The following is a 27,873-nucleotide window of genomic DNA, read 5'->3' on the forward strand; positions in this document are numbered from 1 at the left end:
AATAATGCCTAAATGAGGTTTAATCCCGGAATGGAGGAGCAAAAAAAAGTGAGGTTATGATATTCAGGAAGAAAGTTCTATATGTGATATGAATGATGCTTTTTCAGCATTATTGTCCTTTGTGTAGCCTATGTCTGTGTTTGTATTCATTTGAAACATTAATAATATTTTTTTTTTTAATTGGCTATGCACATCATATCAAATTGGCTAAGCACATCATATCAACTTATTAAGGCTTTCCATCTGCATTACTGACTATGCCATTTCTCTAAAGTGATATCCTTGTTTACCTCTCAGATTGGAATAATTTGAAAGTAATTGATTTGTCATGAGGGAAACCATCATGATCAAACGTATGTAGGCTACAAGTACAAGTAATAAAACAGACTGTATTGGAAGGATACTGGATAGACTATAGTGATCGAATCATCTAACGTTTGATCACTTAATTATTAGGCTACTGTGCAACCACATGACTGTACTTTATACGAACTGCAGTAAGTCAGTGTGCGTGTGTGCGTGTGCGTGCGTGTGCGTGCGTGTGTGTGTGTGTGTGTGTGTGTGTGTGTGTGTGTGTGTGTGTGTGTGTGCACACACAGTACACTCACTGCCTGCTGGTGGAGCGTGTCAGTAGTGTGCGGACGGAGTGGCTGCTGGCTGCCCGCTGTCAGCACGCCTTGCCTCTATTATATAGACAATAGTTCAATGCATTTAATGCAATGCAATGCGCTGGGAATACATTGATCATGGATAATTTAAGACTTCTGCTGGCGATCGCTCTTCACGCCACCTTGCAGGCAACTTGTAATGGTGAGTATGTGTTGTTTTGTGTAAAGTGTGTCTGTGCAGAGCCGAGCCGAGCTGTGCTGTCAACATGGCGCACGGATCCACAGCTACCATCACTGTTGCCATGTCCGCTTATTATAAGCGACTTGGAGCTTGTTTTTCTGTAAAGTTGTTCGTAAATATTGGTAGTTGCGGGATTGCGTTTTTTTGGGCTCGTTTCTAAAGTGTAGTTGCTTATTTTGGGCCTGTTTCCTAATGTTATTTAAACCAGTGGTTCTCATACATTTTCATGTCAAGGACCCCCAAATTATTATGTATTTGTTCCCATATCTCCATCTGACAATGTTTTGTGCCAGCCAGGGAGTCAGGGACCACAGTGTTGTTAAAATGTTTAAAACATATTTAATATTTAATATTTTCCTAAGATTTTTGAAAATAGCCGATCTACAAGCTCACAACGCGTCGCATCGTGACGCGTTGTGAGCTTGTAGATCTATTGTCAATTAGCCGATGGTATATATATAGGTTTAAACTAATGATCCTCATGTGGTCGCTTCTTTTGGACTTGTTTTCCTAGACCCGGTTGCTTATTTCTCTCGCAAGATCTGGCAACCCTGGCTACCATTAGCAGGGCTAGCCATCTGGAAGACAAACAAGTCGCTTTGACCCTTTGAAATAATCAGGTCATCGTTCATTCACACACCATGCAGGGCAGGGTTGTTGTTTGATCACGATTGTTTTGTCATGTAAGACAATGTCACTGTCCGATCGTTATTTATGAAGTTAGTTACAGCCGGGGTAACGTTGTTTGTCTATCCAGAATAAGCTGTCAGCTGAGCTTATGTAAACATTATTATAGACAGACGTCAACTCACAGGTCAACACGGTCACTGTATAAACCACCGACTAAATATTTGATTCGATTTTTGATGTATTTATTAGATCCCCTTTAGCTTACTGTACTGTCAACTCTCAACCAGCATCATCAACAACAACAACAACATTTTACATCAATACATAACATTCATATAACAAACTCATCACAACATGTACAACAACAAGACACTAACTCATAACCTGTCTAATACATTCGATAGCTCTATATTACAATTTAATCTTCAACATAATTGATAAATCTCTTATCTCAACCTTAAATGGCAAAATAAATATTATAGTGGGATGTATAGCTCTTTTTTCACTTCTTGTGTGAATAAATACAATTTTAACTTTTTCTTAAAACTCAAAAGTCACAATGCAACAAAAGGAACACACTTTCAGGTAATGGTTGGTGGTGAACAAATGTGCAAAAAAAACATGTAATAACATGAAATTGGCGTTATTATCCAAAATGGATTTGTAGCTGATCGTTATAACAACAACACATGATCTAAAGCCTCATGGAGAAAGTATAGCCTGTATTTAAACGGCCAGCATCTCCCTCTTTGTCTTTCTATGTGCGACAGATTGTGTCATACATGAATGCATTGAAATGCTTGTCGGAAATCATTATGATAAATGTGTCAGACATATAGGATTTAAAATGAGAGTCACTGTACAGTAACATCACTCCTGCTGAAACTGCTTGGTTGGAGGAAAAATGCATTGTTTGCTTTTTTAGGTAGGGTATCATTTTAATGTTAGGAAACAGCGTTATTGGTTGGGAATGATGTGGCGCTCTTCTGGCATTTAACTAAAAGCTTCTGCATTTATTATTATAAAGAGCAAGTCGAGCATCATCTGTCTGTCTGTCTGTTCCCCCGCCTCCCCTCCCCTCCCTTCCCTTCCCTCCCCTCCCCCTCTATGTCTCTGCCCCCACCCACCCCTCTGCAAGTCTGCATGTCCTCATTTGGCCTTATTGTATAACATGGCGATAATAAGTAGTAGCCTAGTCCAGGGGTCTTCAACGTTTTTCAGCCCAAGGACCCCTTAGCTGAGAGAGAGAGATGAAGCAGGGACCTACATTGCATACAATTGTGTTGCAGATTCAACTTTTTCATATATTTGATAGATAGCTTCATTGTCTATCGTCAGTGTTGTGTAGATTTTCTTTTTTTTGTTCATTTCAGACATCTAACCACTTAAACCTTCAATACTTAGTATTGGATTTGCTCCTACACCAAACCTCTTTGTCGAAAATAGCCGATCTACAAGGCACAAGCGCACAACGCCTCGAAGTGCAAGGCGTTGTGCACTTGTAGATCTCCTATTTTCGGCTAATGATCCTTAGAATAGAGATGCTAGGGTTCAAGTGGTTAATGTAAAACAAAAAATCCTATCACAAAGATTTGGCGGACCCCCTGTAGTAACTCTGAGGACCCCCTAGGGGTCCCGGACCGCGTGTTTGTGTACACACACATACACATACACATACACATACACATACACATACACACATATTTGTTTGAATATTTATGATGTTGCCTTTGGTTAACAATACTGACATTGTACCCTGGTAACTAGAATTGTCTCAGATCCATAGTGCATTAATTATCAGTGTAGAGATTATAAAGGGCCAAACTCCAAACTGTGGATAATGGAGATTTGTGGCTTAGGCTATATCTAATCTGAAAGAAAAGTGTTGTGATTTGTAACTGAACAATCTCTGTTTTATGGTGTGTTGTTTGCTAAACGATGCAAAATGTGCATCCTTAAATAAAGCAACTGTTCGATAATATGTATTGTGCCGCAAGTCAGTAAACCTTGTCATTATTTTAGAATGCCATTGCCTAGAATGCCTTCCTTTTTAAAGAAATGAACTTGAAATACACAAAGTGTCCACTGGCTAGAAGTCTAGAAGTAGGCCTACTGTACTGCCCTAACAAAACTAATTTTAAAAGCCTTTAAAGTTCAAGTTCCTCTTTATTGTCATTCAATAATTTACATCAGAGTTGCATAGCAGAACAAAATTCCATTGCAATGCACCACAAGTCATGGCCTCAACTAAAATAGAATAGAAACTCTTAAGTAATGATTAAAAACAATGTTATAACTAACACTAAATAATTGGTCAAACCATTTAGAATATTAAGATTGACTTGAGGTATTACACATCCCTATTCAATTTAATATCGCTTCATGAGGTATTTGCTTATCCCCCCCAAATCATGAAGGCTAAATAAGTCAATGTGTCAAACAATTGAGTTACTCCACTTTGGCTTTCTAGGGCAGTGTACCTCACTAGTCACTATACACTAGTTAGTATAAAAACAAATGGTGCTTAATAGCAAAAAAAATGTTCTTAAATTAAAATCGTAATCATAGGGGAACCTCTTATAGTGCTATGTTGCACCTGTCTTAAAGGTACTAACTACAGAATACCTGTATAGCACCTTTTATATAGAATCACTAAGCTGAGCTGAAGAACCATAGGTTCCTTGGCAGCGGTGCTATATAGCAATAGCATCCCAACCACCCCAAAGAACCGCTGATGAACCGTTGAAGTATTATCTTGCCCAAGGCAAGAAAACTAGTATTGCTGTTTACATTTGTTTTTGTTCTCAAACTTCTACATTTGGGGCATATCAGAAAGAGAACAGTGACCCATATAAGTTCACTTACTAGTGACCCATTTAGATGGAAGCCATAAAACGTTCAGATATTCAGATATGGATTGCACAGCCCAGTGTTCATATTTTAGAGTTTAGACATTCATTGATTTGAACTTTGTGTTGACTGACTACAGTAGAGTATTCTGGAAGTTTTGTTTAGTACAGAAATGTTCCAAAAACCGTTGACCTTTCTAAGAAGATTTGCATAGCTCAGAAAAACAGCTTTCTTGCCTTGTCATAATAACAGAACCCCCAATGTAGCAACCCCCCCCCCCCTTCCTGTCTCAAACACACAAACTGCATGCTTATATTCACTGTATTAGGGGCAAGTGGTGCTGAGAGGAGTGTTGGCTGGTTGTTTCGAGTAATCTGAAGCCTGATTTTATACTTCATCGTGCTACATTCATTTGGATTTGATATTCACCTCATCTGAACTTGTTTTGAGCATTACTTAAGTTACAATTAAGTACTATAAAATACAATTTACAATTAAGTGTGTTACAGGCTTTGGTGTAGAATATCGTTGCTGTGGGGCAGAAACCAGCTATCTCCATTTTCAACTTTTTTATTTTTTTTAAATAAATTAGTGCTATTGAACACCCTTTACGTCTGTGTCTGGGTTTTACAAATATTGAACCAATGAAAAGTATTAAAAGCTCCATTGGATCCTCAAACTGTCGGTCAAACCACCTAACTCCAACTTGTGAAGTTAGGTGGTTTGTCCCCCATTGATTAGAATGACGAAGTCAGACGGAAAAAATCTCCACATTAATGGTCAAAACTCCACTTGAGCTGTATTTGGGTAAAGTGATGATAATATAAGGACACATTCAAGTATCTGACAATGTATAAAGTCACCATAGCGACTTTTGATGAGGCAATATTGTGTTTAATTTCCTGAAAAGTTAATATTTTGGACATAGCTGGTTTCTGCCTGACAGCAGAGATATGTGTTGTTGAGAGGTTCTTGAAGATATTATTAAACTGCACAAATCTTTCCCTCACCAGTTATGTCCTGAATATAAGGTCTTTATGTTGTTTGATATGTTCCGAGCTAGCTCTATAAGAATATTAGTCATAGCCCACATCAATATTCATTTTGTTTATTTTTTACTCTGCCCACCCACAGGATGTTTTTTATATGGAAACTGAAACCTGAGATTTTCCCTTTCTCAGTGAAATACAAGTACAACAGAAGTACGTTTCTGGGAAGCTTTCTGTGCACTGATCAAATAAATTATGTCACATTTTTGTCTATCCCTATGTTAACCACATCAACCCCTGGAGTATTTTGAGACCCATGATTTTCAAGAATATTATTTTTTTAATTTTCAAAAATAGCCCATCTGCACGCTGTGATGTGGTGCATAGACCTATACGACAAAGTTTGAAGTGCTTAAGTGGTTAATGACAAACAGTTCCTCATGCCCTCACTTAAACTTAAGCCGACCTCCTCTTAAGACCCCTCCACTCCGTTACTCCCACACCATTAGCTCGTTACATCTCCTTACGTGCGACTATAAATGATACTTATAAATGATACTTTAGGTGTGGATATACGCCTTAGTTTTGTGTATATTGGATACACCCTGGCTACCCCACACCTTAGATACCTAACTCCTTCCCTCTGTTTGCCCTTATCTCTTTACCAGACTTGGCTCCAGCTAATCCCTAAAACATACAGATTAAATTTATTACAACAGAGTGACATTTTTACTGTAACTCTGAAGAGTGTACAAATTGAGCCAAATGAAATTTGGTTGAACCAAATGAAACCCTGAGGATTTTACTGTGTAGTTGTCCTACTTTGAATCTTCTTTTTTTTGGGGTGAAAAGTATGCTTGTTTATGTCATTTTCTTGATGCCTTTGTTGCTCATTGTGCTTATCGGTACCATGCAGATACCTTTGCCTCTGTGAGTCTGATGGATGGGAGATAGCTTGTACAATGTTCTGGTTATTAGTCCTTGTGTAGGAGGCTGAGGAGGCGAGGGCAAGGTGCAACAACAGCTGACCAAAAAGATGTTTCAATTACTGTCTGTAATTGCCACTGTGTTTTCACGATTTCATAATTGTGAAACATAAAATCATGGCCGACCGGCCGACCAACCCCTTTAGGCAATTTTAATATAGGATGTTCGTCCAAGGACATGCATAAAATAGGTACACTAGGTGGAAGTAAGTTGTTAAGTATTTTACCCATTACGACCTGAGGCCGATTCTACAAAATGTCTTCTAAATCCTAACATATGTTGCTATATATCAGTGGTTCTCTGTCATGTCAAGGACCTCCCAAAATTATATGTATTTGGCCGCAGACCCCCATCTCAAAATATGTTGTTCCAGGGACAAGAAGCAAAGATTTTAGTAAAAAAAAAATCGCTTTAAAAAAAGTATATATTCAAAGATTTGCACAAATTCTCGTGATTAAAAAAAATAGCAGATCTACCAGCTTGTATATATGCTATTTTTGAAAAGCCAAAGTATAAAATAATGGTTCAAGTGGTTACACAGATGCGTTCCCGGTGGGTTAATGGGTTAATTTTCTCATTCCATTGCCTCTCTCATGCCCTCCTTCTCCACAGCTCTGTGGTGTAACTGTACCAGCACCACTCTCCGGTGTCAGAAGGTTGGTTCCCAGTGTGAGACCGATGGGGCTTGCATGGCCTCCACTTCCTTCATTGATGGTGTGGAGCAGCATGTCCGCGCCTGCATCACGTTCGACAACCTCATCCCCCCTGGCCAGCCGTTCTACTGCCTCAGTGCCGAGGGTCTGCTCAACACTCACTGCTGTTACACTGATTACTGCAACAGCATCGACCTCAAAGTACCCTCTGGTGAGGAGAACCCTGGATATTAGCCCAGCAATCCACATGTCTTTAGTCACTCACTTAGGGCTGTCACGACTCACGAGTACAAATTTAAGTTGACGATTAATTGTCACTCAAATAATTGCGATTAACGATTTAACTGTGTGTCCTCAGTGTTATAACTGCAATCCCTAACTTTTTTTGTATTGAATAAAATGTTATATTAACCAATCTGTATGGATTGGATTGTGTTGATTCAATATAAAAAAACACAATTACAGTGGTTTGTAGTTGATCTCCCTGCTTTTTCTATTGAGAAATGCATATTCTGTGGTCAGGTAGGACCACTACTGGTTGACAAGTGGTATTGGATAAAGCACAACGCACAATATATCCAGCTATATCCTGCTATAAATGGCCCATGTAACGGATGTTTCTCTGTGTCTCTGCTCCTTACAGTGACATCTCGGTCAGGCCTGATGGGAGGTCTCGGTCCAGGAGGGACATGGGGTCCCGTGGAACTGGTCGCTGTCATTGCAGGGCCGGTGTTCCTGCTCTGTTTGCTGTTGATGCTGGGTGTGTTCCTGTTCCAGTACCACCAGAGGGCCTACAGCCATAGGCAGAGGCTGGAGGTGGAAGACCCCTCCTGTGACCACCTCTATCCAGCCAAGGACAGGACCCTGCAGGACCTCATTTATGATCTGTCCACTTCTGGTTCAGGATCTGGTTAGTACACGTCAGAGCCATCACACTAGTTGTTAGTTTTACAGTTGATTTGTCTTCTTCGCGTCAAAGTTAGTTGATTTGACCGAGGACTTGGCTTCTGTCTTCTCTGAGCAGGTCTGCCGCTGTTTGTTCAGCGGACTGTGGCCCGGACCATTGTCCTGCAGGAGATCATCGGGAAGGGGCGTTTCGGAGAAGTGTGGCGGGGACGCTGGAGGGGAGGTGACGTGGCAGTAAAGATCTTCTCATCCAGAGAGGAGCGCTCTTGGTTCCGTGAGGCTGAAATCTACCAGACTATCATGCTCCGCCATGACAATATACTGGGCTTCATAGCTGCTGACAACAAAGGTACTGTATGTATGTATACACACGATGTAACATCACAACAGTGTGGGCAGCAGTAGGGAGCTTGTGGCTAGTGTCCAATACTGGAAAGGTTCCAGGTTCAGTCCCTGTATGTATATAATATCTGTGTGACCATCAACCGCTACGTATCCTGTCAAAGTGTCTTTAAGCAAGACACTAAACCTCTTTACAATAAGCTAATGAACACCTGTTTACTCCTTTATAAATGACTGCTGAATGCCTGAATGGATAATTACAGATGCTAGTTTGCATGTCAATAGCTATTTTCCCACTTTGCATCCTTTTATCTCTTGTCTCTCAATTTCTGTCCGTTACTAAGACAATGGGACATGGACCCAGTTGTGGCTGGTGTCAGACTACCATGAGCATGGCTCTCTTTTTGACTACCTGAACCGCTACGCTGTCACCATCGAAGGGATGATCAAACTGGCTCTGTCTGCAGCCAGTGGCCTCGCTCATCTGCACATGGAAATTCTTGGAACTCAAGGTTGTGTGTGTGTGTGTGTGTGTGTGTGTGTGTGTGTGTGTGTGTGTGTGTGTGTGTGTGTGTGTGTGTGTGTGTGTGTGTGTGTGTGTGTGTGTGTGTGTGTGTGTGTGTGTGTGTGTGTGTGTGTGTGTGTGTGTGTGTGTGTGTGTTCGCTCACATGGATGCTTTATTGCATGCCGTGTAATTAAGCATTAACCACTCAAAAACTATTCTTTGACCGGGCTCCTCCTTTTTCCCTTTACACCAATACAAATGTATTTGCCAAAAATTGCCGATCTACAAGCTCACAACACGTCGCAGTTTTGTGAGCTTGTAGCTGCTAATTTCACTGAATGTTTGCCTATTATGAGTATAACATGCCCAGAGTATACTAGGGCTCAAGTGGTTAATGCGAACTCTTTCTTGGCTTCCAACAACCTTTGTCTTGTATTTGATCTATCCATCTACACCGCTTACGCATGGAATTGTATTACTGATTATAGTGTCTTGTTCTTCACAAATAACAGCTCAGAGTTCACATAGTCAATAATTAATCAGCTGAATCATGGCATTTAGAATTGGCAAATGATTGTGAGGCGGTTGTGTGTCCCTGTGCAGGAAAGCCGGGCATCGCCCACCGAGATCTCAAGTCTAAGAACATCCTGGTGAAAAAGAACTGCACCTGTGCCATCGCTGACCTGGGCTTGGCTGTCCGCCATGAGTCTATGACAGACACCATTGACATCGCCCCCAATCAAAGAGTGGGCACCAAGAGGTACACGCATAAGATATTACGAATTACGAAATTTAGTTTAGTGCATCCACTTAAAACAAATAGCAGCATCAACAAAGAAATGGAGAGCAATGTTATGCCATAAACTGTTAGTCAAGTACTCATAGTCAAGTCATCATAGTCTGTTGTCAAATAAAAACATCCATAATACATACAATAAATCTTAAGAAAAAGAAAATAAAAAAAGTCTTGATTATTAAAAAAATAAAATAAGGGGGGGACCCCGTGGAACCATATAATATTGCACTTGCCCAATAGTCCATGTTGCACTTGGCATCATAAACAGAGAGAACTGTGTGTGTGTGTGTGTGTGTGTGTGTGTGTGTGTGTGTGTGTGTGTGTGTGTGTGTGTGTGTGTGTGTGTGTGTGTGTGTGTGTGTGTGTGTGTGTGTGTGTGTGTGTGTGTGTGTGTGTGTGTGTGTGTGTGTGTGTGTGTGCGCGCGTGCGTATTTGGAGGAGAATGAGGTTATGAGTCCATCCATGCTGTCTGTTTTCCAGTCACTTAGTCCTAACATATATATGGAGAGAATGGGATTATGAATGTGAGTGTAAGAGTGTGTGTGTGCATGCGTGTGTACGAGCATGCACAGTTGTCCACATTTATAGGTCCAAAAATGTTTTTGAATCCCACACAAACTGGGATCATATCTCTTACTCAGGTACATGGCCCCTGAGGTCCTGGATGAGAGCATCAACATGAGACACTTTGACTCATTCAAATGTGCTGATATCTACGCTTTGGGACTGGTCTACTGGGAGATCGCACGGCGCTGCAACAGTGGAGGTCAGACTATTCTGTTTCACTCTGCTTTGTTTTTGTTGGTGGCAGCAACTGTGAGCGCAGCGCTGATCTGACCTCAACTTTGCCCTAAACTATCAGGTGTCCATGAAGAGTACCAGCTGCCCTATTATGACCTGGTCCCTTCTGACCCTTCCATAGAGGAGATGAGGAAGGTGGTGTGTGACCAAAAACTTCGACCCAACATCCCAAATTGGTGGCAGAGTTACGAGGTAATTGAAGGAATTGATGACATGTTTTACGTACAAATGTTCTAAATGGCTTGCACCATATTTGAACTGGCCACTTTTCAGCACTTTCACAGTTTTCTTCACTGTTAAACTGTTTCTCTTAACCCCTCCCCAGGCCCTGCGGGTTATGGGCAAGATTATGAGGGAGTGTTGGTATGCCAACGGAGCAGCCCGCTTGACTGCCCTACGTATCAAGAAGACCCTGTCTCAGCTCAGTGTGCAAGAGGACATTAAAATCTGAGCGGAGTGAGTATAGCCCTGATGGAGGACCCTGTCTCAGACTGTGGGACAATGAGAGAAGAGGACAGGGTCTCTTCGAAGAACGCACAAAAACGAAAAGATGCAAGAGTACAACCGACAGTGAAAGAAATCCGTAAACTATCTCAACCACAAACACTCCTGCCAGTTTTGAAGCCTCCGGAGTTTCGACAAACCCTACCTCGCTTTACCCAGCAACACTACTGAGAACACCTTTCCAGTCTTGTCCTCAAACACTCCAACAGCACCATCCCAGAGTCGGCCCCCCTTCTGCTCTGCACGTCCTGCTGAAGCCTGAGTTATACGCAGTTATGTTCCGGAGTCTTCCACTGAAAATAGCTGATCTACAAGCTCACATCTGCGACACGATGTGATTTTTGGTGCAAGACTCCGGCACACATCTAAGTATAAATAACCCTTTACAAGGCTGCAGACTCCCAATGACCACCTTTCTCTATTTGGCAGAAATCTGCTGTAGGTACCTTTCCTCAAAGTTGTTTCGGATTATGCTAGGTATAAACATGTAACCAATAGCAGTAGTCTGTGTATGGTGTAAGTCGTTGGAAGAATTCTTAACTTGTTTCTTTTTCTCAGTGAGTAGATGGGATAATATATGGGTGTTTGTGTGAATATTATAACCTTTTCTTAGAGTTGTCACTGTTGAAACTAATGCACAGTAACAACAGTGAAACTGCTGAGAAATCCCTCAAAGTGAAAAAAGAGAAGAAAAAAAGTTAACACATCTTGTATCTGGTTCCTCTAAACATCAGCATGCTTCATTGTATACTGATTAACATGTAAGCATGTAAAATTCAGTAAGGTCAGCCAGTGTAAATGCTGACCTAGGTGTATCAGTGAAGTGTATTTAGGCTTATGGACATTCAAAGTGAGGCCCGTCAAAGTCACTGGACTGGAGTATTGAGGCACCCTGCCAGACAGTAAGCCTTTCAGCCAGGTGCTCAGAGCTCTTTCCATAAGCTGTTGTTGAACCTCAGGTCTTCAGTGTGCTTAATGATCTGCAACCTTATTTCTTGGTCTGTTTAAACCGAACCAAAATGTAAGCTTTAGCAACTGTAGAATTAGGACCCATTTAAAAAAATGTTTTACTATGATGATAGAGCAATAGGAATAGCAATAGGTTATAGAACAGCAAAGGCTGCTCCATGGCATGCTCAATGTTCAATGTGACAGCTCACACATACTTGATTTATCCCTGGAGAGGTTCACAGCATGCCTGCCACTGTGACTGTGAAAATCAGCTCGCACAAGGTAGATTGCCAGAACCTCAGTCTTCTGCAGCACCCATTACTATTTAAAGGGGTCTTTCACTTTAAAACACTTCTGAAGTCATTTTAATGTCTACTCTGGATTTTTTGTGCACCCCAGACAGTTTTTAATTAGCTTTATTCAATATTTAGAAATGTGATATTCATTTGATATCAAATGACATTCATTCTTCCTGAATTATATGAACCCATTGTAACTTAAAGGGATAGTTCAACCAAAAAATTACTTATTTTCTATCAATTACTCACCCCACAAAGCCTTGAATTCATGGCGATTTTTTTGTTTTTGTCGCATTCCTGAGCCAATAATTTGATGTCCGACGGTAGGAGACTCAAAGTTGACACTACCGGAGCAGCCGCCGGTCATCAAATTATTGGCTTAGGAATGCGACAAAACACAAAAAAATCTCCATGAATTCAAGTCTTCATGGGGTGTGTAATCGATAGAAAAAAAGTCATTTTGGGGGTGAACTATCCCTTTAAAACAAAATCTTAACCATGATGGATTAATTGAAAACACCTGTCCTTGGTTGTGGTGACTGATATTGTCCTACTAATGCATGAGGGGCTGTTTTTTCAATAATGAATGAAAAATACAAATGAATTTTTTCATTAAATGAAACAAGTAATTGAAAAAATATTGCCCCTCACTCATTAGAAGCACAATATCAGTCACCACTCACCATAACCAGTAGCTCCATAAAGAACCTCTCACTCCGCTATACAGCTCCGAGATGAGGTTCTATGTCGTTACCTTCCAGAATCGGGTGAACGTCCGCCAAGGCTCCGCTGTTTACCCTTTTGTATATGTTGTATCCCAAAACTAATGGTAGATTCCAAGCCGCACGGATGTTTAAAGTTTGGAACGGAGCATAATATTTTAGGTCCGAAGCGAAACTACCCGTTTAAATCGCTTATTTAGTCAGTCTGTGGCCATGTTTCCCATTCAACCCGGAAAACCCCCCTACGTCCGCTGCCAGTACTGCTCCCGGTTTGGCTACAATGGGAAACATGGCCACAGGCTGACTAAATAAGCGATTTAAACGGGTAGTTTCGCTTCGGACCTAAAATATTATGCTCCGTTCCAAACTTTAAACATCCGTGCGGCTTGGAATCTACCATTAGTTTTGGGATACAACATATACAAAAGGGTAAACAGCGGAGCCTTGGCGGACGTTCACCCGATTCTGGAAGGTAACGACATAGAACCTCATCTCGGAGCTGTATAGCGGAGTGAGAGGTTCTTTATGGAGCTACATAACCAGGGACATGTTTTCAGTGAATCTAACATGGTGAAAATAGAGTTTGAATTTACAATGGGTTTGTATAGGAAGCGGGTGTGTCTGATCAAATGAAGATCAAATATCTAAATATTGAATCAATCAACTTAAAAACAGTCTGGAGTAGACGTTAAAATGACCCCAGAAGTGTTTTAAAGTGGAATACCCCTTTGAGCCCAATTTACACATAAATTGGGCATTACACTACAGCTAAACTATCAAGTGGATAATGAGCAAACACTATGAAGACCTGATTATGTTTATTGTGATTATAGCCATTTTAAACATATGCTAACTCCAGGAATCTGAATAACAGTTGGCAGGTTTAATTTTCTATTTATTTATTGTTTATGTCTCAGCACATCAACAATGTTTTCCCCTCAGGGCATGTCTTCCCTGGCCAAGTATAACTGTACATAAAATAACTTTTTACGCTCACTGTAAATATATATTCCATTTTTTGGTTTGAATTTACTTTGATATTTAGATAATGTTTTAGATGATTGAATCTTTTCTACTAGCAACTTTTCTTGGTGGAAAGAATATGGACAGTTTGTGTTTTGCTGTCGTTAATGACATGATTTACAAATGTAATTTCTGACCTCCAAAGCAAAACTACAGTATGTTGATCACTGAGACAAGGATTGCTCACATTTAATTTCTCCAGTATTTGGCAATTTGCTAAAGAACAGTATTTGAGTTTTGCTGTTTTTAATTGCTATTTTTAATCAATATTTCTGTCAATGTTCATATTCTAGTCACCACAATACCTCCGTTAATATGCAAATTGTTCGTATCATATAAGATAGCCAACTTTCTGTTAGATATTTTTAGCTTGGTTTCTCCATGTATGTTTTTACCAGCACTAAGAGGTACTACTACTGATGTGAAGTTGCCCCATTTTATTTATGACTGTGTTGTTGTGAGTCCCATGAAAGGCTGAAAGGCCATTATGTGCACTACTGACCTCAGAGCCAGAACCAAACTGCTCTTATCCCTGGCTGCAGTTTAAAGTATTTATTGAAGATCAGATCACTGAAAACTGAGAATGTTTATGATGATTATGCATAACAATCTTAGTTTGCAGGAACTCATTGATTGGATATTGCAAGAGGATCTGATGTCTCAAGAATTCTGAAAAGAAAAAGCTTCTGTAGCACAAAATGTAACCTTATTTGTGAAAACAATACTACTGATACATCTCAATGCTGTCTCGCATGAAATGTGTTTGATCTGTATTTACTTCACTTACAATATCATGCTTGTCTGCGCTGTATTTTGTTAATTTATAAAGGGGATGTCCGTAGGACATTGAGTGCACTTCATGCTAATGTTTAAACTGTTAAGAGTGGGGCCTGGGAGCTCTTCTCTTTGTTTGTGAATGTTACAGACATTTATACCTAAGATTCATATAATAGTAATTGACAAATTTTAACAAATCTTGAACATTTTTATTTCTAACTAAGGTTTTCAAGTACACTACAGAATTAATATGAACTCTGGATTGTGACTCAAAGAGATTGCTAGTTTTCAGAAGTGATGAGAATTCCCAGGTCTATGGCCAGATGTATGGCAAATGAATCCATATAAAAATGACACAAAAAAAATCGTTTCAATTTGTGTACGTACCTTCTATAGTAATAAATATATTTGTTTTTTTATGTACTGTCCTTGTCTGTGAAGGAATGTTTTATCTCCTTAATCTTGGTGAACCCCCCAAAAATGTGTGAATGGATGTTACGTTGCACAAGCAGGGCCGGACTGGGACCAAAACTCAGCCCTGGCATTTTGGTCCGGACCGGCCCACCCCCCCCCCCCGGACCGTTTTGTCAACGGGGGGGGGGGGGGGGGGGGGGGGAGCGTTGCGTTTCACTGTTTCAGCCCAGCCCTGCACATGAACTCTGCAGCCGCACTGAGGCCCCTGCTGGAAAGCATCCCAGCCCAAACATTAACGTAACTAATAATTGGGCCACGCGACCCTGAAATGACCGTAATAATCCTAAAACGGGAACGAAAATATTTAATTAAAAAAAAAAAAAAAAAAAAAAAAACTTTTTTTTTTTTTTTTTTTTTTTTTTGGGTGGCCCAGCGGCCCACTGGCCAGCGGCCCACCGGGCATTTGCCCGGTACGCCAAATGGCCAGTCCACCCCTGTGCACAAGCGACCACCTCCTGCTCTTCAGGTACTTGTGGCCTTCACTAACATAGCTAGCCATAGGCATACCTTTCACAGCTCTGCCTACTCCGCTTTCAGTAGGCAGTTTTTAGACCTAACCAGTCTAAAAGCATTACTGACATGCGCATACTTAACTATTGAAGCCATTAAACAAAAGTCTCATAATAGAGTATTTATTGCTCACCCCTTAAATTAAAATCTCACATCAGATTAGTAGAAAACTGTGCATTTAAATAGTTGTACACATTTTATATCATAGCAGAGTCTGACTCCATGTCAACAGGAAATGTGATGAGTCACAGGAAATGCCATTCCAAGATTGGTTGAACAAGAGACAATTAAGAGGAAAGGACTGATTTTGATAACAATCTCATAACGAATGTAAAGATAAATACTGAAAATTAAAAAATGAACTTCCTATGACTGCTTCGGTGATACACCATCCAATTTATCAGTCATCTTTAACACAGACCCCCCCCCCCCCAAAAAAAAAACAATGGGACTGTGGCAAAACATTCATATAACATTTGATAATTTGACCATGAATAAGCTGGTCCACTAACCAAGATTGTGCAGCAATGAAGCAGCTAATACCCTTTAATTTCACTGAACTTCCACTGTCCACATAAAAGTAAGCCCGTAGGCCTACTCTATATTTCATGTATGCCAGATGCCTCTTGCTACCGGGTCCACCTGATTCCAACAGTCTTGAACCTTAATATGTTTGAAGCTGAACCAATGGTGGAGCTGAAGAAGACTTAAATTGGATATAAGTCGATTTTTACATAATGGAAAACATCAAAAAAGCAAATCACACAACTCATAAATATTCAGTGGTTGTGCATTGGGAAAATGGAATATAGCACAATAATGGTCTATAACAGCAGGTACATCAAAGACCTTCAAAACTTCACCAGGAGCACATCATACATTATCTTAGGAGCTTCAAGTGGCATCCCAGGTTATGCTTAATTTGTACTCCATCGTACAGCAGTGTTGCCATGTAAAAATAACAGATCAACAAGCTTACAGGATAATTTCAGCGACAGTTGTACGATGAAATATAAATCAGTCTTTAACACAGAACTTGCAGTAAGACTGTGTATGAGACCATCACAACACAACTAGACAAAATGTCTTACATGCCAGAATACAAGAATAACTCAAATAGTATATCCAATTAGCAAGTTTCCATCCAAATGTTGCACTAATCTTGAGCAAGTTTCCGGCAAGTCGGCAAAACAAAGTGTTGTCAACTAGTTATGGGAACATTCCATAGAGAGCACAACAGGATTACATAATCAATAGAGCACCGGTCAAAAAGTTTGCATTTACAGGAGACTGCCTGATTTATCAGTCGATATTGGTCTATCACATACTGTATGTTACTGGCGTATATATGTTGCAAATGTGAATATTTACAGGTAATATAGAAATTGCTAATTTTTCATAGTTTATGATTAAAAAAATATACCTCTACGAGGTAGAAATCACTGTATTGCATGCAGACGACAGAGTTCATCGTGGTGCATTAGTCAATAGGTCCGCGAAGGTCATAATTTATCTGACACATTCGTTTTGATCCATTACTGCATCTTCATGCCAACTTTCCCACTTCTGTCAAGTAGCATTTTTTTCCTCCTGCCATTTCCATTCATTACACATATTCCAAATTTGCATCAAAACAGGTCCACCTACAGTCTACAAGTTCCACTGTGCTTAACATAACCCGATCCTTGGATTAACAAAGATGTACTGGACATTTAGACCTCAGCTCTGTAGGTTAGAAAACAAATGCCTGTGAAAGGCAATGCTGGTAAATCATTTTCAGTATTGTTTAGGTTAAACGACAGCTTTCAGTTGTCTAATAACCTGAGAATTACATAAATGGTCCTCCTCCCAACACAGTAACCGCCAAAGAGGAGAAAAGGGTGCTCTGCCACCCTGAGCAACTATAGGTCCATTTCAAAGGTCTTGTGTGCTCTTTCATTTCTTTTGGCTGGTTTGGAATTTGAGTTACAGGTTCTCCTGTATAATCTATTACTGTGTTTTAATATTGCTGAAGTGAAGAAAGCTGCTGGACTTTATATGCTTGCAGAAAAAAAAGGAGGATTCTTCATTTGTGAAAAATAATGGGGCACAAGTTATGGGAATATGTAAATACACTGCTGTCGGGGCAGTGTCCACAGAAAGCCCTTTTGAGCTGCCAGTGCCTTCTGCCATGCATTTCTATGGTAGACAGGCTAGGAGGAGCGCTTATCTTCTCAGCGCTGCACCCCGTGTTTCAGCGCTCTTAGCAGCCAACGTTTTTGGCGGAGCTCCCTGGCCACTTCAAGTAGAAAATTATGTAACTTTTGGAGAAGAACGGCGGTCAATGTCACTTTCTTCAACCAACCAATCAAAATAGAATAAAAGGCAGTACTAATACAGTAGTAAACTGCCAACCAAATCTCCTCCCCTCCCCTCTATACTATGTGCGCTTTGTAAATGCTCTGCGCATTCTTTTTTTATATACACTCGTGTCCAAAGCAATCTGCCATGAAAAAACTAAAAACACTTTCTGTGGACACAGCCCCTTAGGTCCCCCTCTGTTTTGCCTTTCCTCTGGCCTCATTTCTTTTAAAATCCACATCCATCCATTGTTGGCGGAGATCTTCCACTTGCTGATCACTCAAGCAGTTCCTGGTGATAAAATATATATACATATTAATGTTTACTTAAGTGAATATGTATTTCAGTGGTTATGCAAAATATCTACTATATTATCACTCAAATATCTACTGTATCATTTGGTCTACTCGGCTTACTCTAAAAAGTGATGTGCGTGTTTGAAGTGGGGGTGCTTTAGAGATTTACACTTACCCTCAACCACGTTAGTGAGCACCAGTGCCTGAAGAATATCTGAGAGGGAAACAATACCCTTCACCACCTCCTGCTCATCCACCACCACCAGCCTGTGCACCTGAGAGGTATAGATGAACACCAAGACCTCCTTTTAGCACTTTTCAAACTGTTATGTTCAGAGCAAATATTTTAGACACATGCATTTTGTTGCATTACGCCAAATTCTATATCGTCGCTGTTGGGCAGAAACCTTGCATCTTGTACTTTGTTGCCGATCTGCAAGCTCACAATGCCCCTTGATGCATTGTGAGCTTGTAGATCTCCCATCACTATTTTTGATCATCTTTTGACAACGGTCACACACCCTACATGCCCAAAATAGGGACGCCAGGTTGAAAGTGGGTAAGTCAGTCAGTCATACATTTTTATCCCGTGACTTTTGTAACCCATTTTTTTTTCACCCGGTGCCAATTTCCTAAGTGATCCTGGGCGCTACACCAGCCCTACACCAGTCCCCCACAGCCTGGGGAGGCCAGGGCCGAGCTCATGCTTCCTTCAGTGCATGAGAGCCAACTGACCTTCTTGACACCTGACAGGGGGGAGTTTCCCCGGTAGGACGTCAAACCGGGCCAGAACCGGTTTGACGGCTAAACTGTTTTTTAATGGCCAGTCATTAACAATTCGGCCGAATGCAAATGAGCCCCACTTGAAAACAAAGGCAACTTTCTGTGGTCGGCTACAACAGAATAGGGTGAGAGGCTGCTAATGTTGATTTTTAGTTTTTTTCCCCTGGATCTTGCCCCTACACAGGGACAAGCTGGGTTTACAGACCGGGCCATGGCCTCGTTGGCCCCAATGACGATACGCGCCTGCTCATGCCATGTCTATCTAAATGAGTGTCGGCTGGGAATGTCAAAATGCTGTGTTAAGAGATTTTATTTCCTACTTTTGACCACACATGGATGTTGAGTTTAGATCCCATAAGGACGGTTGTGTTACTTAAAATTGGCTAGTTGTTGGTTGTCAAACAGGTCAAGATGCATTTTGTTATGATGTGTTATTGATTGACACAATGACACTACAGTATAACTGTTCACTGTTCAGAGAGGTCAAATTTTGAACAATTAAATGACCTTAACCATATTTCTATGTCCTTATCTTAATTTCATAGGCTCAACATTCTATGCTGCTCATGCAGTCCTTGTTCTGTGGACTTTAATTAAAAAAAAAGGTATAGAAAGAGGCTAGTCTTGTCATGTCATTATAGGCTACATTATAGAAGGTATGTCTATTAATAAATTGATTCATTTAAGTCAAATTGATTCATTAATGTAATTCATAATCCTATCTTATAATGTAAATGCCTGCCCATCTGCCATCTCTGTGTCCCAAAAATAATTTGTGGGCTAATAATAATAATACAAAATCTAGATTATTTAATTGTTCAATTGTAGCTTCTTTTTTTTTAAAGTAACTAAAAAGTAATATGTAATATTAATATATTACTGTTGCTCAGACATTAATATGTAACGAAACTTTAAAATGAAGGTAATAAGTAATAGTAATATATTACTAAAATAAAGTAACTTGCCCAACACTGGGTATAGCGACCAGGATTACTACATGTTTTTGGGTATTAACTACCCTAGGAGACACGGGGAGAACATGCAAAAGTCAGTCTGTTTTATCAATATTTGATCTTAAAGGTATTAAGAAGAGGTGGTGACTACATTAGATCCATTTGGAACACAGGTTCTTAATTTCCAATTACCCTGAGTAGTAAAGCTATGGTCACACAGCTATGAATACTATTGTAGTGAACGCATCTGGAAAGTAAATGGTCTGCCACAGTAGTCAACGCATGGCACTTCTGTCCTATTGGTTGGCGGTCAAGGTTTACCAATGCTGAACCCGACGCTTCACACGCATCAGACTTCAAGCGCTTAAGCGTCTACAATGCGCCACAACGCTCAGCCCCGTTTTTCCCATATACCTGTAATGGAAGTGAACAGGGAAGCTGACGTTTTGGGCGCGTCTGACACAGATGTGTGACCGAGCTCTTAACGGTTTTAGACAACGTTTCTGCCAACGACGACGATATACAAGCATTGCCGACAGCCTCTCTCACTCCCACTCTCACCTCAGCCTCCACCAGTCTGTTGATGATGGCCTCCAGTGTCTCGTGTCTGTTGCAGGTCAACACCCCTTCAAAATACTGAGAGCGGTGCTGCAGGGCCTTGGTCACAGTTATGTCCAGGTTGTTATACGTCTTCTCCGCTGCAAGGTTCTGCACACATACACAGGACCTTGTTTATTTCTAAACTATATTCTCTTGATGTTATCCTTGATTTTGTTTTTAATCAAATTATATCTACAGCATTCATGCCTTAAATATATGACAAGACAATACAGTTCAATACAATGAATCATGACTTTAGCCTGGATTTGGTTGTCAGCATAGAACAGCCACATATTCCTAAGGATAGCACTACAAATAAAGTGTGACAGAACAACGAAAAAAAGAAATGTTGCAATCAAACAACAGAAAACCAGTACGGCTGCTTGCCCAGACAATATTCCACCTGAAGCCCTTTAAGTAAACATATCAACAAACATGATCTACAGCTTCTTTGGGAGAATTTGGGAAGAGGAAATACACCCACAGAATGGGCAGAGGGACACGTGAAAGCGCCAAAGAAGATGTAACAAGTACATTTTGGGCTCACCCTACTTTCTGTACCCAGTAAAATTCTCAACCATCTCCAGGAAGCTGTAAACAAGAGGCTCAGCGACCAGCAAACACAAACCACATAGCAACACTACCCATCATCATCATAGTACAGTCTTGGAATGGACCACGTCGCACAGCAACTTATTTCACAGCTTAGACAGGGCCACACTATGGTGCCTAATGGACCACTATGGAATTTCAAACACGATCATTAACCCATTAAGACCTGAGGCGATTCTTAAAAATGTTTTCTAAATCCTAACAGTTTTTTGAAAAAAAATCTGGAAAAAAAAGTTTCAAGATTTTTCAAAAATAGCAGATCTACAAGCTCGTAGCGCGGCACTGAGTGCTATGACGCGCTTGTATATCTGCTATTTTTGAATAGCCAAAGAAATCTAAAGCGACACAGATGCGTTCCAGGTATTAATGGGTTAACTCAATTAAGAACTCATACTGTATGACGGAACGTCGTGCAAAGTCATGCATTCCTGTCAGCTATCCCAGAGCTTTAATGTCAAGACGGTCGGGCATCAAGCAGGTATGTCTATTTTCACCATTCCTGTTCCTCCTGGCAATTGACTGGATCATGAGGGAAACAACTGAAGGGAAAATAAATGGGATTCATTGGAAAATGTGAGAGCTGCTTAATGACCTTTACTTTCCGGATGACAGTTCTCCTTTCACACACCAATACAAATACAGGAGACAGACAGACTGGTCTTGCACCCAGCACAGCAAAGACACAGATGATAAAGCTCCACTCGAAAACCAGATAGGCAGTGTTGTGGACAACAATGAAGGAACCGATGCCGACATAAAAAGCAGGGTCAATAGGGCTAGGGTGGTATTTAACATGCTCAGGAAGAATTGTAGCAAATACATCTCAATCAATACCCAAATATGCATACTTAACTCCTACGTGAAACAGGTGATGTTGTATGGATCAGAGATCATAAAAACGTAAAATAAAAAACACAACAAACATGCCGCAAAGATTCATTAACACCTGCCTCAGGAAAATACTAAACTTCTGGTGGAGACACAAAATTAGCGATGTGGATCTGGCGGAAAAGAACAAGCTAGGATTGATTTACAGATTTACAGAGTTGGATTAGACATCCACTCTCACTAAAGAAATCATCCGACAAGCCATGAAATGGAACCCCCAACGAACAACAACAAGAGGACACCCTTGGAACAGCTGGAGAAGAGGTGTCTAGGCAGAAATGTCTGGGAGTGGGCTCAACTGGGGAGATCTCATTAGAACCTCCAACAACCAGGTGAAGTGGAAGACATTTGTCAATGGCCTGTGCTCTCTAGAGGAGCAAAGGGCTCAAGTCAAGCAGTCATCAAAAAGGAGCATTGAGAACCCTTTATAAATGGTGGCCCAGAGCAGAGGAATGGACCCATTTTCACACATGTGTCACAGCAGGGTAAAGACAGCTGCAGATTGTCAGTTTGTTTTAAAAGGGCCAAAGAGCAGCACTGATGACAATAGTCAATAGGCTATGTGCATAACTGTAGTCCAGGGTTTCCAGAAGGTGGCATACTTGTTTCCTGTACCGGTTCATTTTCCCATAGCTTGGCTCAGAAGCAGATTAGAACTGGAAAACACATGTGAAGGCGTCATATGCATTTCCCATTCAAACCTGCTGCCGTGCCAATCAAACGAAGCTATGGGAAAATAAACCTGAACAGGAAACAGGAATGCCACCTTCAGAGCCTATAGTATTGTCAATGCTTGCCAAGTGGTACACCTAAATGAAACATTCAGTATGTGACACAAGATCTGCTTAGGCGCTAAGAATTATAGTGCACAATAAAATAATACTCACTATGACATCAAATTTGGAGTAAATGTCCACTACTCGACCTGCAAGAGATAAAGCTCATCAATATAAATTTGCCACATAATACAATAGCTGTCCTGGTCATTCATTCATAAATGATCTACCCTGCTAACACATACCATTGTCATCCACAACAGGTAGGGCCGACACCCTCTGTGCAACAAAAATGCCAAGTGCTGTGTAGAGTGGTGTATCTGAACGCACCACAGCTATGTTTTGGAATGTTCCAATACTCAATTCTTCTAGGGTTTGACCTAAGAAAGCAGGTTTTGGCATCTCCGATATCTGAAAACAATAACAGAGATAGATTACGCATGCTTAAAATCATGTGGCTATAGATGTCAGTATAAAACAATAAACAAAGACAGGCCTGTTATTAACTATGGCTAATAGACCAAGTTCTGCACTTGTGTTACTTTCTATTCTGTTTAGAATGAAATATTGAGATGTGAGAAATAAAATAAATAGAGAAATATCAAGTAATAAAACTAGGAGGGTTTAAGAAAAATAACTAAGCTTAACACTCACAAAAAGCTTAAGGAACTTGAGGATCCTCTTGTGTGTGAGAATATAGAGTGTGTTCCCTGTCAATGGGTCGATCACTGGCAGTCTGTGGATCTTGTTTTTCAACAGAGATGATACTGCATCATACAAGCTGGAACAGAGAGAAATAAACACTAGTTTGGACAGTAAAGCAGCTTTACCGATGAGAGACTAGAGGTTTAATTAAATACAAAAGTAAAAAACAACAACAAAGATCTACCTTGCATTTGGACATATGCTGACCAGCGGTTTGAATGAGTCTTGAAGGTATACTTCTGTAATAAAGAGAAGATGTTGTGGTTCAAGTGAACCAGAGTATATGATCAAACATGCATTAACATTTAGATGAATATCCTTACCTCTCCATGTCTCTATTTTGTGTTCTTCCAGCTCATATATCTGGACCTGAAAATATAAAAAAAATAAAAATAGGAGAGCTTGACCACTAGGACAAAAAGAGACTCAAGAGAGCAATAAGAATTCATTATTCTTGCAAAGTACTCATTGCACTAGTTTAGTTGTTACAAGTTTACTAGTGCCTCAAATTTGTGATGTGGATTTATCTGATGTGGATTTTTTCTTACCAAAGGAGACTTGTAGTAGCGATGCAGTATATTGATGAAGTCAGTGATAGTCAGCATACCTGCAGAAAGGATATTTAAGCGGAATCTCATTAATACATACATTTTTGACTTCTTTAATTAATTGCAGGACTGATCCAAACACATGGGACTCCCTTACCAACAAAACACTGCTTTTTACTGTCCCACAGAGGCGCTGCTCTCACACCATTGGAAACTAGTGCAAAAAAAGCCTTCTTTACCTGTTTCAAAGACAAATAGAGTAAGTAATACCTGTCATATCAGTGAGTAAGAGGTTTCAACATTTGAGGTGATTGTCTTACCTGTAGTGATGTATCAAACACCACCAGTTTGGAGCTGGTAGGTACCAGGTCATAACATCGATGAGACTTCATAAACCTGGTGTAAACATTGTGCTCTGGGTCTGGAAGGAAATGAAGAGACAATAGTTAAGGTTAAAACTGGATTTATACTTAGTTGCGCACCGGTGTCACACACCAGAAATTGCAGCTCTACAGGTCACAATGCTTCGCAGCATGACGTGTTGTGGGCTTGTAGATCTGTTATTTTTCGTAGTGTGAAACCGCACACAACGAAGTATTTCAATCCCTCAACTGTACACTGGCACTGAGTCACATATACGTACATACACTATGCACATATCGTTAGCCTCATAGCATAATTGCCTAACTCATATTTTTAAGTTTTTCAGGAGACAAAACAAAAAAATCACTTTCTGCAGAAAGTAAAAAACACATTTTGCCTAAGTCATGTATATCTGCCTTTATTTATATCTGCCTAACTCTACACTGCTGATTCATCCTGCCTTATTGCCAATGTTCTAAGCCTACCAGAATGCTTGTTACAACATTCAAAATCATTTCTGCCTAAGTCAACCAAAGTCATTTTGGAATGTAACAAGCATTTTGATTGGCTTAGGAGGACATAGGCAAAAAGGCACAATGATGCAGCAGTGTTAGGAGAGTAGAGCTAGGCAAAAATGTCAATTTGACCAAAACGTGTTAGGCAATTATGCTATGAGGCTAATGCATTTCCCTAATTTAGTAAAATTTAGTAATAATGCAAAGAAAACACTTACCCTCTACAACTGGGTCTTTTTTGCACTCAAGATCATCGAGAGCAGCTGGAATCTGAAAGATAAAATGTATTCTTCAGTGGGACAAGGACATACATTCACTCAGTGTTTGCGCTGCTGCTATAAATAATATTGCCCGCATGACAAGGCTAAACAAACATCACAGCCTGGGTTGTATTTAAAGTACCGTTAGCTCTTGATACGTTTTAATAATTCAAGACTCGTAACTTATTTGGGCACGATTAGAAACATACTTTTTAAACAATAATAGAAACATACTTTTTAAGCACCAATATTTTATAAATATAGATTTCAGCCACTTCGTAACACCTGTAACACTGTCCATGTCACAATACAGTTTATTATGCGTCTGTACAGTATAATATGATCCTGGTGTCATTGTTGGAGAGAAAACTTCTAACTTATCATTAGGGACATGTAATTGTATGTTAGCAACAGACTGATACATAACAGGCGTGTTTGTGTACGCATGCATGTACTAGCTCACTGGTTCTCAAAGTGGAGTCCGGGGACCCCCAGGGATCCTTGGGGGGGTTCCAGGGGGTCCCCAGCTAAAGTAGTTAACATAGCATCACAATCATTTTAACCACTTTATCCATTTATATGTTAGTTTGAATAATTGTTTGTTTGAAATATATATATATATATATAAATATATATATATATATATATATATATATATATATATATATATACACACATATACATAAATCTCTTCTGGGGGTCCCTGGCACCAAACATTTTCAGATGGGGGTACGCGGTCAAATAAAAATCATTTTGGGGGTCCTTGACATGAAAAAGTTTGAGAACCACTGTACTAGCTGACATTAGTTCAGATCCTAGCCATGGTTCACATGACGCTTGTATGACAGTCATGTTTCAGGGCTATTCAGATCCAAGCATTATGATGCATTATCATAGTTCAGATATGTATAACATTGAAAGTGCATGACCTCAAAACTCTTTAAGTTATAACAAGACTGAGGTTAGTCTCGGACGCTGGCTTTTCATAATAACAACTTGCAATAACAATGTCTTTACAGCCTTTTTGAGCAGAGCTCAAGGGAGTCTGAGATGAAAAATATCACCATTCTGGTCTAGTATCACAGACTTTGGCTGGCTAATAGCCAGCCAAAGTGTCGATGATGACATTTTGCATAATCTTAGATACGAAAGACTCGATCAAATACGTTATGATAGTCTTGATCTAAGGCTAGGTGGCTAACATGGCCAACGTAGTTAGCATAGCTTGCGAAGGTTTAACTGTTAGTCAACCGCAGGTGGTTTATAAAGTTATCAAAGCTTATCATTCAATCTGAATGTTAAAGCTGGCTGCTGATGCTGAATTAGTGTTAATGCCCGGGGTATTCACTCTACAAGCAGGGAGAGCTAACATTACCGTTAGCCAACAGTAGGTGTTTATAGTGTGTGTATGTAGCATCACAGTAAAGTTACATTTCCGTAAAGTTTGACATCAGATGCAGAGCTAGCTCATCTCAGCTCCTCCACTTTACATTTCGCCTTTCAAATCCTAAAGTCCTAAATCTGAAATCAGTCATCTAACAGGATTTATGATTTTAAAAGGTCTACTGATGATGATCTTTGGTGTACGTGCTGCTAACGAGCTACCTTTAGTTAGCTACTTACACAGTCCAAGTCCATATTCCATCCACCGTTCCACCGCGCCTTTCAGGTCGATATAGTGTGTAGGTCCTCCTGGTCTATTATCACTGAACGGCTCAAATATGTAAGAGTTTGACGACACACTGTCTGGCGCTACAGTATGTGATATTTATGTATTCCTGTCCTGAGCTTTGGCGTTGCGTCGCTACCATAAGTTAACGTACTGTACGTAACGTAACGACAACCGTGACTCCGTCACCAGCCAGGAGGCGGGGGGGGGGGGCGTGTTGCCAGATTGTGCGAGAGAAACAAGCAACCCAGTCTATGAAAACAAGCCCAAAAGAAGCGAATAGGCCAAGTGAGAACTTTAATTCAAAACCTAGATTTCAGATAATTGCAGTGGGGTAAAAGTACGATATTTGCCTCTGAGATGTAGTGGAGTAGAAGAAAAAGTACTGAGCATTGGAAATACTAAAGTAAATTGTACTTACAGTACTACTTGAGTAAATGTAGGCTACTTAGTTACTTTCTACCACTGGGCTACAAGGCACTGTAGACTACAGAGGATTGTGTGTGGTGTGTTCCTTCCTCCCCCGAGTCCCCCATATTTACTTTAAAGTAGTATCATATACAGGTCCCCAGTCTAAGCTTAACACCAGAAATGACCCCCCCCAACTGTTTACTGTACATAATTTATACTTTTTTATTGCTGCTAGTATTGATGATGTCTTGCATATTATTGTATGTCTTTGAATGTGAATTGAATACACAGGACCACAATGGAGACATGCCCTTAGGGCTTTTTGGGTCGCTGTACTATTGCTAACTGTTAATAAAGTATTCAATCAATCAATCAATCAATCAATCAATCAATCAATCAATCAATCAATCAATCAATCAATCAATCAATCAATCAATCAATCCATCAATCCATCAATCCACCAATCCATCAATCAATCAGTTCTAGTTGAGTGTTGTTGCTAGAACTCATTCACCAATAAAACAAAATATTCTTGTTCAAAATGTCGCTCCCTCATAGCAGCTGATAGGGTTGATTTGACAATGA

The 27,873-nt window shown here is 40.2% G+C and overlaps 3 protein-coding genes across 6 annotated transcripts in view; 1 reads left to right on the top strand and 2 right to left on the bottom strand.

Moving 5' to 3' along the window:
- Positions 1-27,873, bottom strand: part of LOC308081637 (small ribosomal subunit protein eS26) — a 127,757-nt gene that overhangs the window by 64,206 nt on the left and 35,678 nt on the right. The window lies entirely within an intron of this gene.
- On the top strand, positions 631-15,004 carry LOC308080812 (activin receptor type-1B-like). 3 transcript variants are annotated; one of them, XR_013932747.1, is made up of 10 exons: positions 631-810; positions 6,918-7,169; positions 7,602-7,868; positions 7,983-8,213; positions 8,551-8,718; positions 9,316-9,472; positions 10,150-10,274; positions 10,371-10,501; positions 10,635-12,754; positions 13,329-15,004. XR_013932747.1 is itself a non-coding variant. In XM_080422829.1 (9 exons), exons 1-9 carry the CDS (start codon positions 720-722, stop codon positions 10,758-10,760), a joined length of 1,548 nt encoding a protein of 515 aa, XP_080278955.1. In that variant the 5' UTR covers positions 631-719; the 3' UTR covers positions 10,761-15,004. The 3 variants fall into 3 exon arrangements, 2 of the variants coding, with proteins under 2 accessions (XP_080278955.1, XP_080278956.1); XM_080422829.1 differs by having other exon boundaries at positions 10,635-15,004; XM_080422830.1 differs by lacking the exon at positions 8,551-8,718 and having other exon boundaries at positions 10,635-15,004.
- prkag1 (protein kinase, AMP-activated, gamma 1 non-catalytic subunit) lies at positions 15,676-27,017 on the bottom strand. Its single transcript, XM_080424725.1, has 13 exons — positions 26,832-27,017; positions 25,167-25,218; positions 24,391-24,491; positions 24,228-24,309; positions 24,071-24,129; positions 23,846-23,891; positions 23,707-23,761; positions 23,472-23,598; positions 23,063-23,228; positions 22,929-22,966; positions 20,503-20,649; positions 18,381-18,480; positions 15,676-18,200 (listed from the first exon to the last, which is right to left on the bottom strand). Exons 1-13 carry the CDS (start codon positions 26,844-26,846, stop codon positions 18,190-18,192), a joined length of 999 nt encoding a protein of 332 aa, XP_080280851.1. The 5' UTR covers positions 26,847-27,017; the 3' UTR covers positions 15,676-18,189.

Source organism: Gymnoscopelus braueri, assembly GCF_963280865.1.
Source record: "Gymnoscopelus braueri genome assembly, chromosome: 3".
Lineage (NCBI taxonomy): Eukaryota > Metazoa > Chordata > Actinopteri > Myctophiformes > Myctophidae > Gymnoscopelus > Gymnoscopelus braueri.

Excerpts from the sequence above, each read along its gene's own strand:
- prkag1 (XM_080424725.1), bottom strand. Across the intron at positions 24,310-24,390 it reads TGTTTGATACATCACTACAG|GTAAAGAAGGCTTTTTTTGC; the intron begins GTAAGACAATCA and ends TCTTTGAAACAG. Across the intron at positions 23,599-23,706 it reads AGCATATGTCCAAATGCAAG|CTTGTATGATGCAGTATCAT; the intron begins GTAGATCTTTGT and ends TCTCTGTTCCAG.
- LOC308080812 (XM_080422829.1), top strand. The coding sequence starts at position 720 with ATGCAATGCGCTGGGAATACATTGATCATGGATAATTTAAGACTTCTG. Across the intron at positions 8,214-8,550 it reads CATAGCTGCTGACAACAAAG|ACAATGGGACATGGACCCAG; the intron begins GTACTGTATGTA and ends TCCGTTACTAAG. Across the intron at positions 10,502-10,634 it reads ATTGGTGGCAGAGTTACGAG|GCCCTGCGGGTTATGGGCAA; the intron begins GTAATTGAAGGA and ends ACCCCTCCCCAG.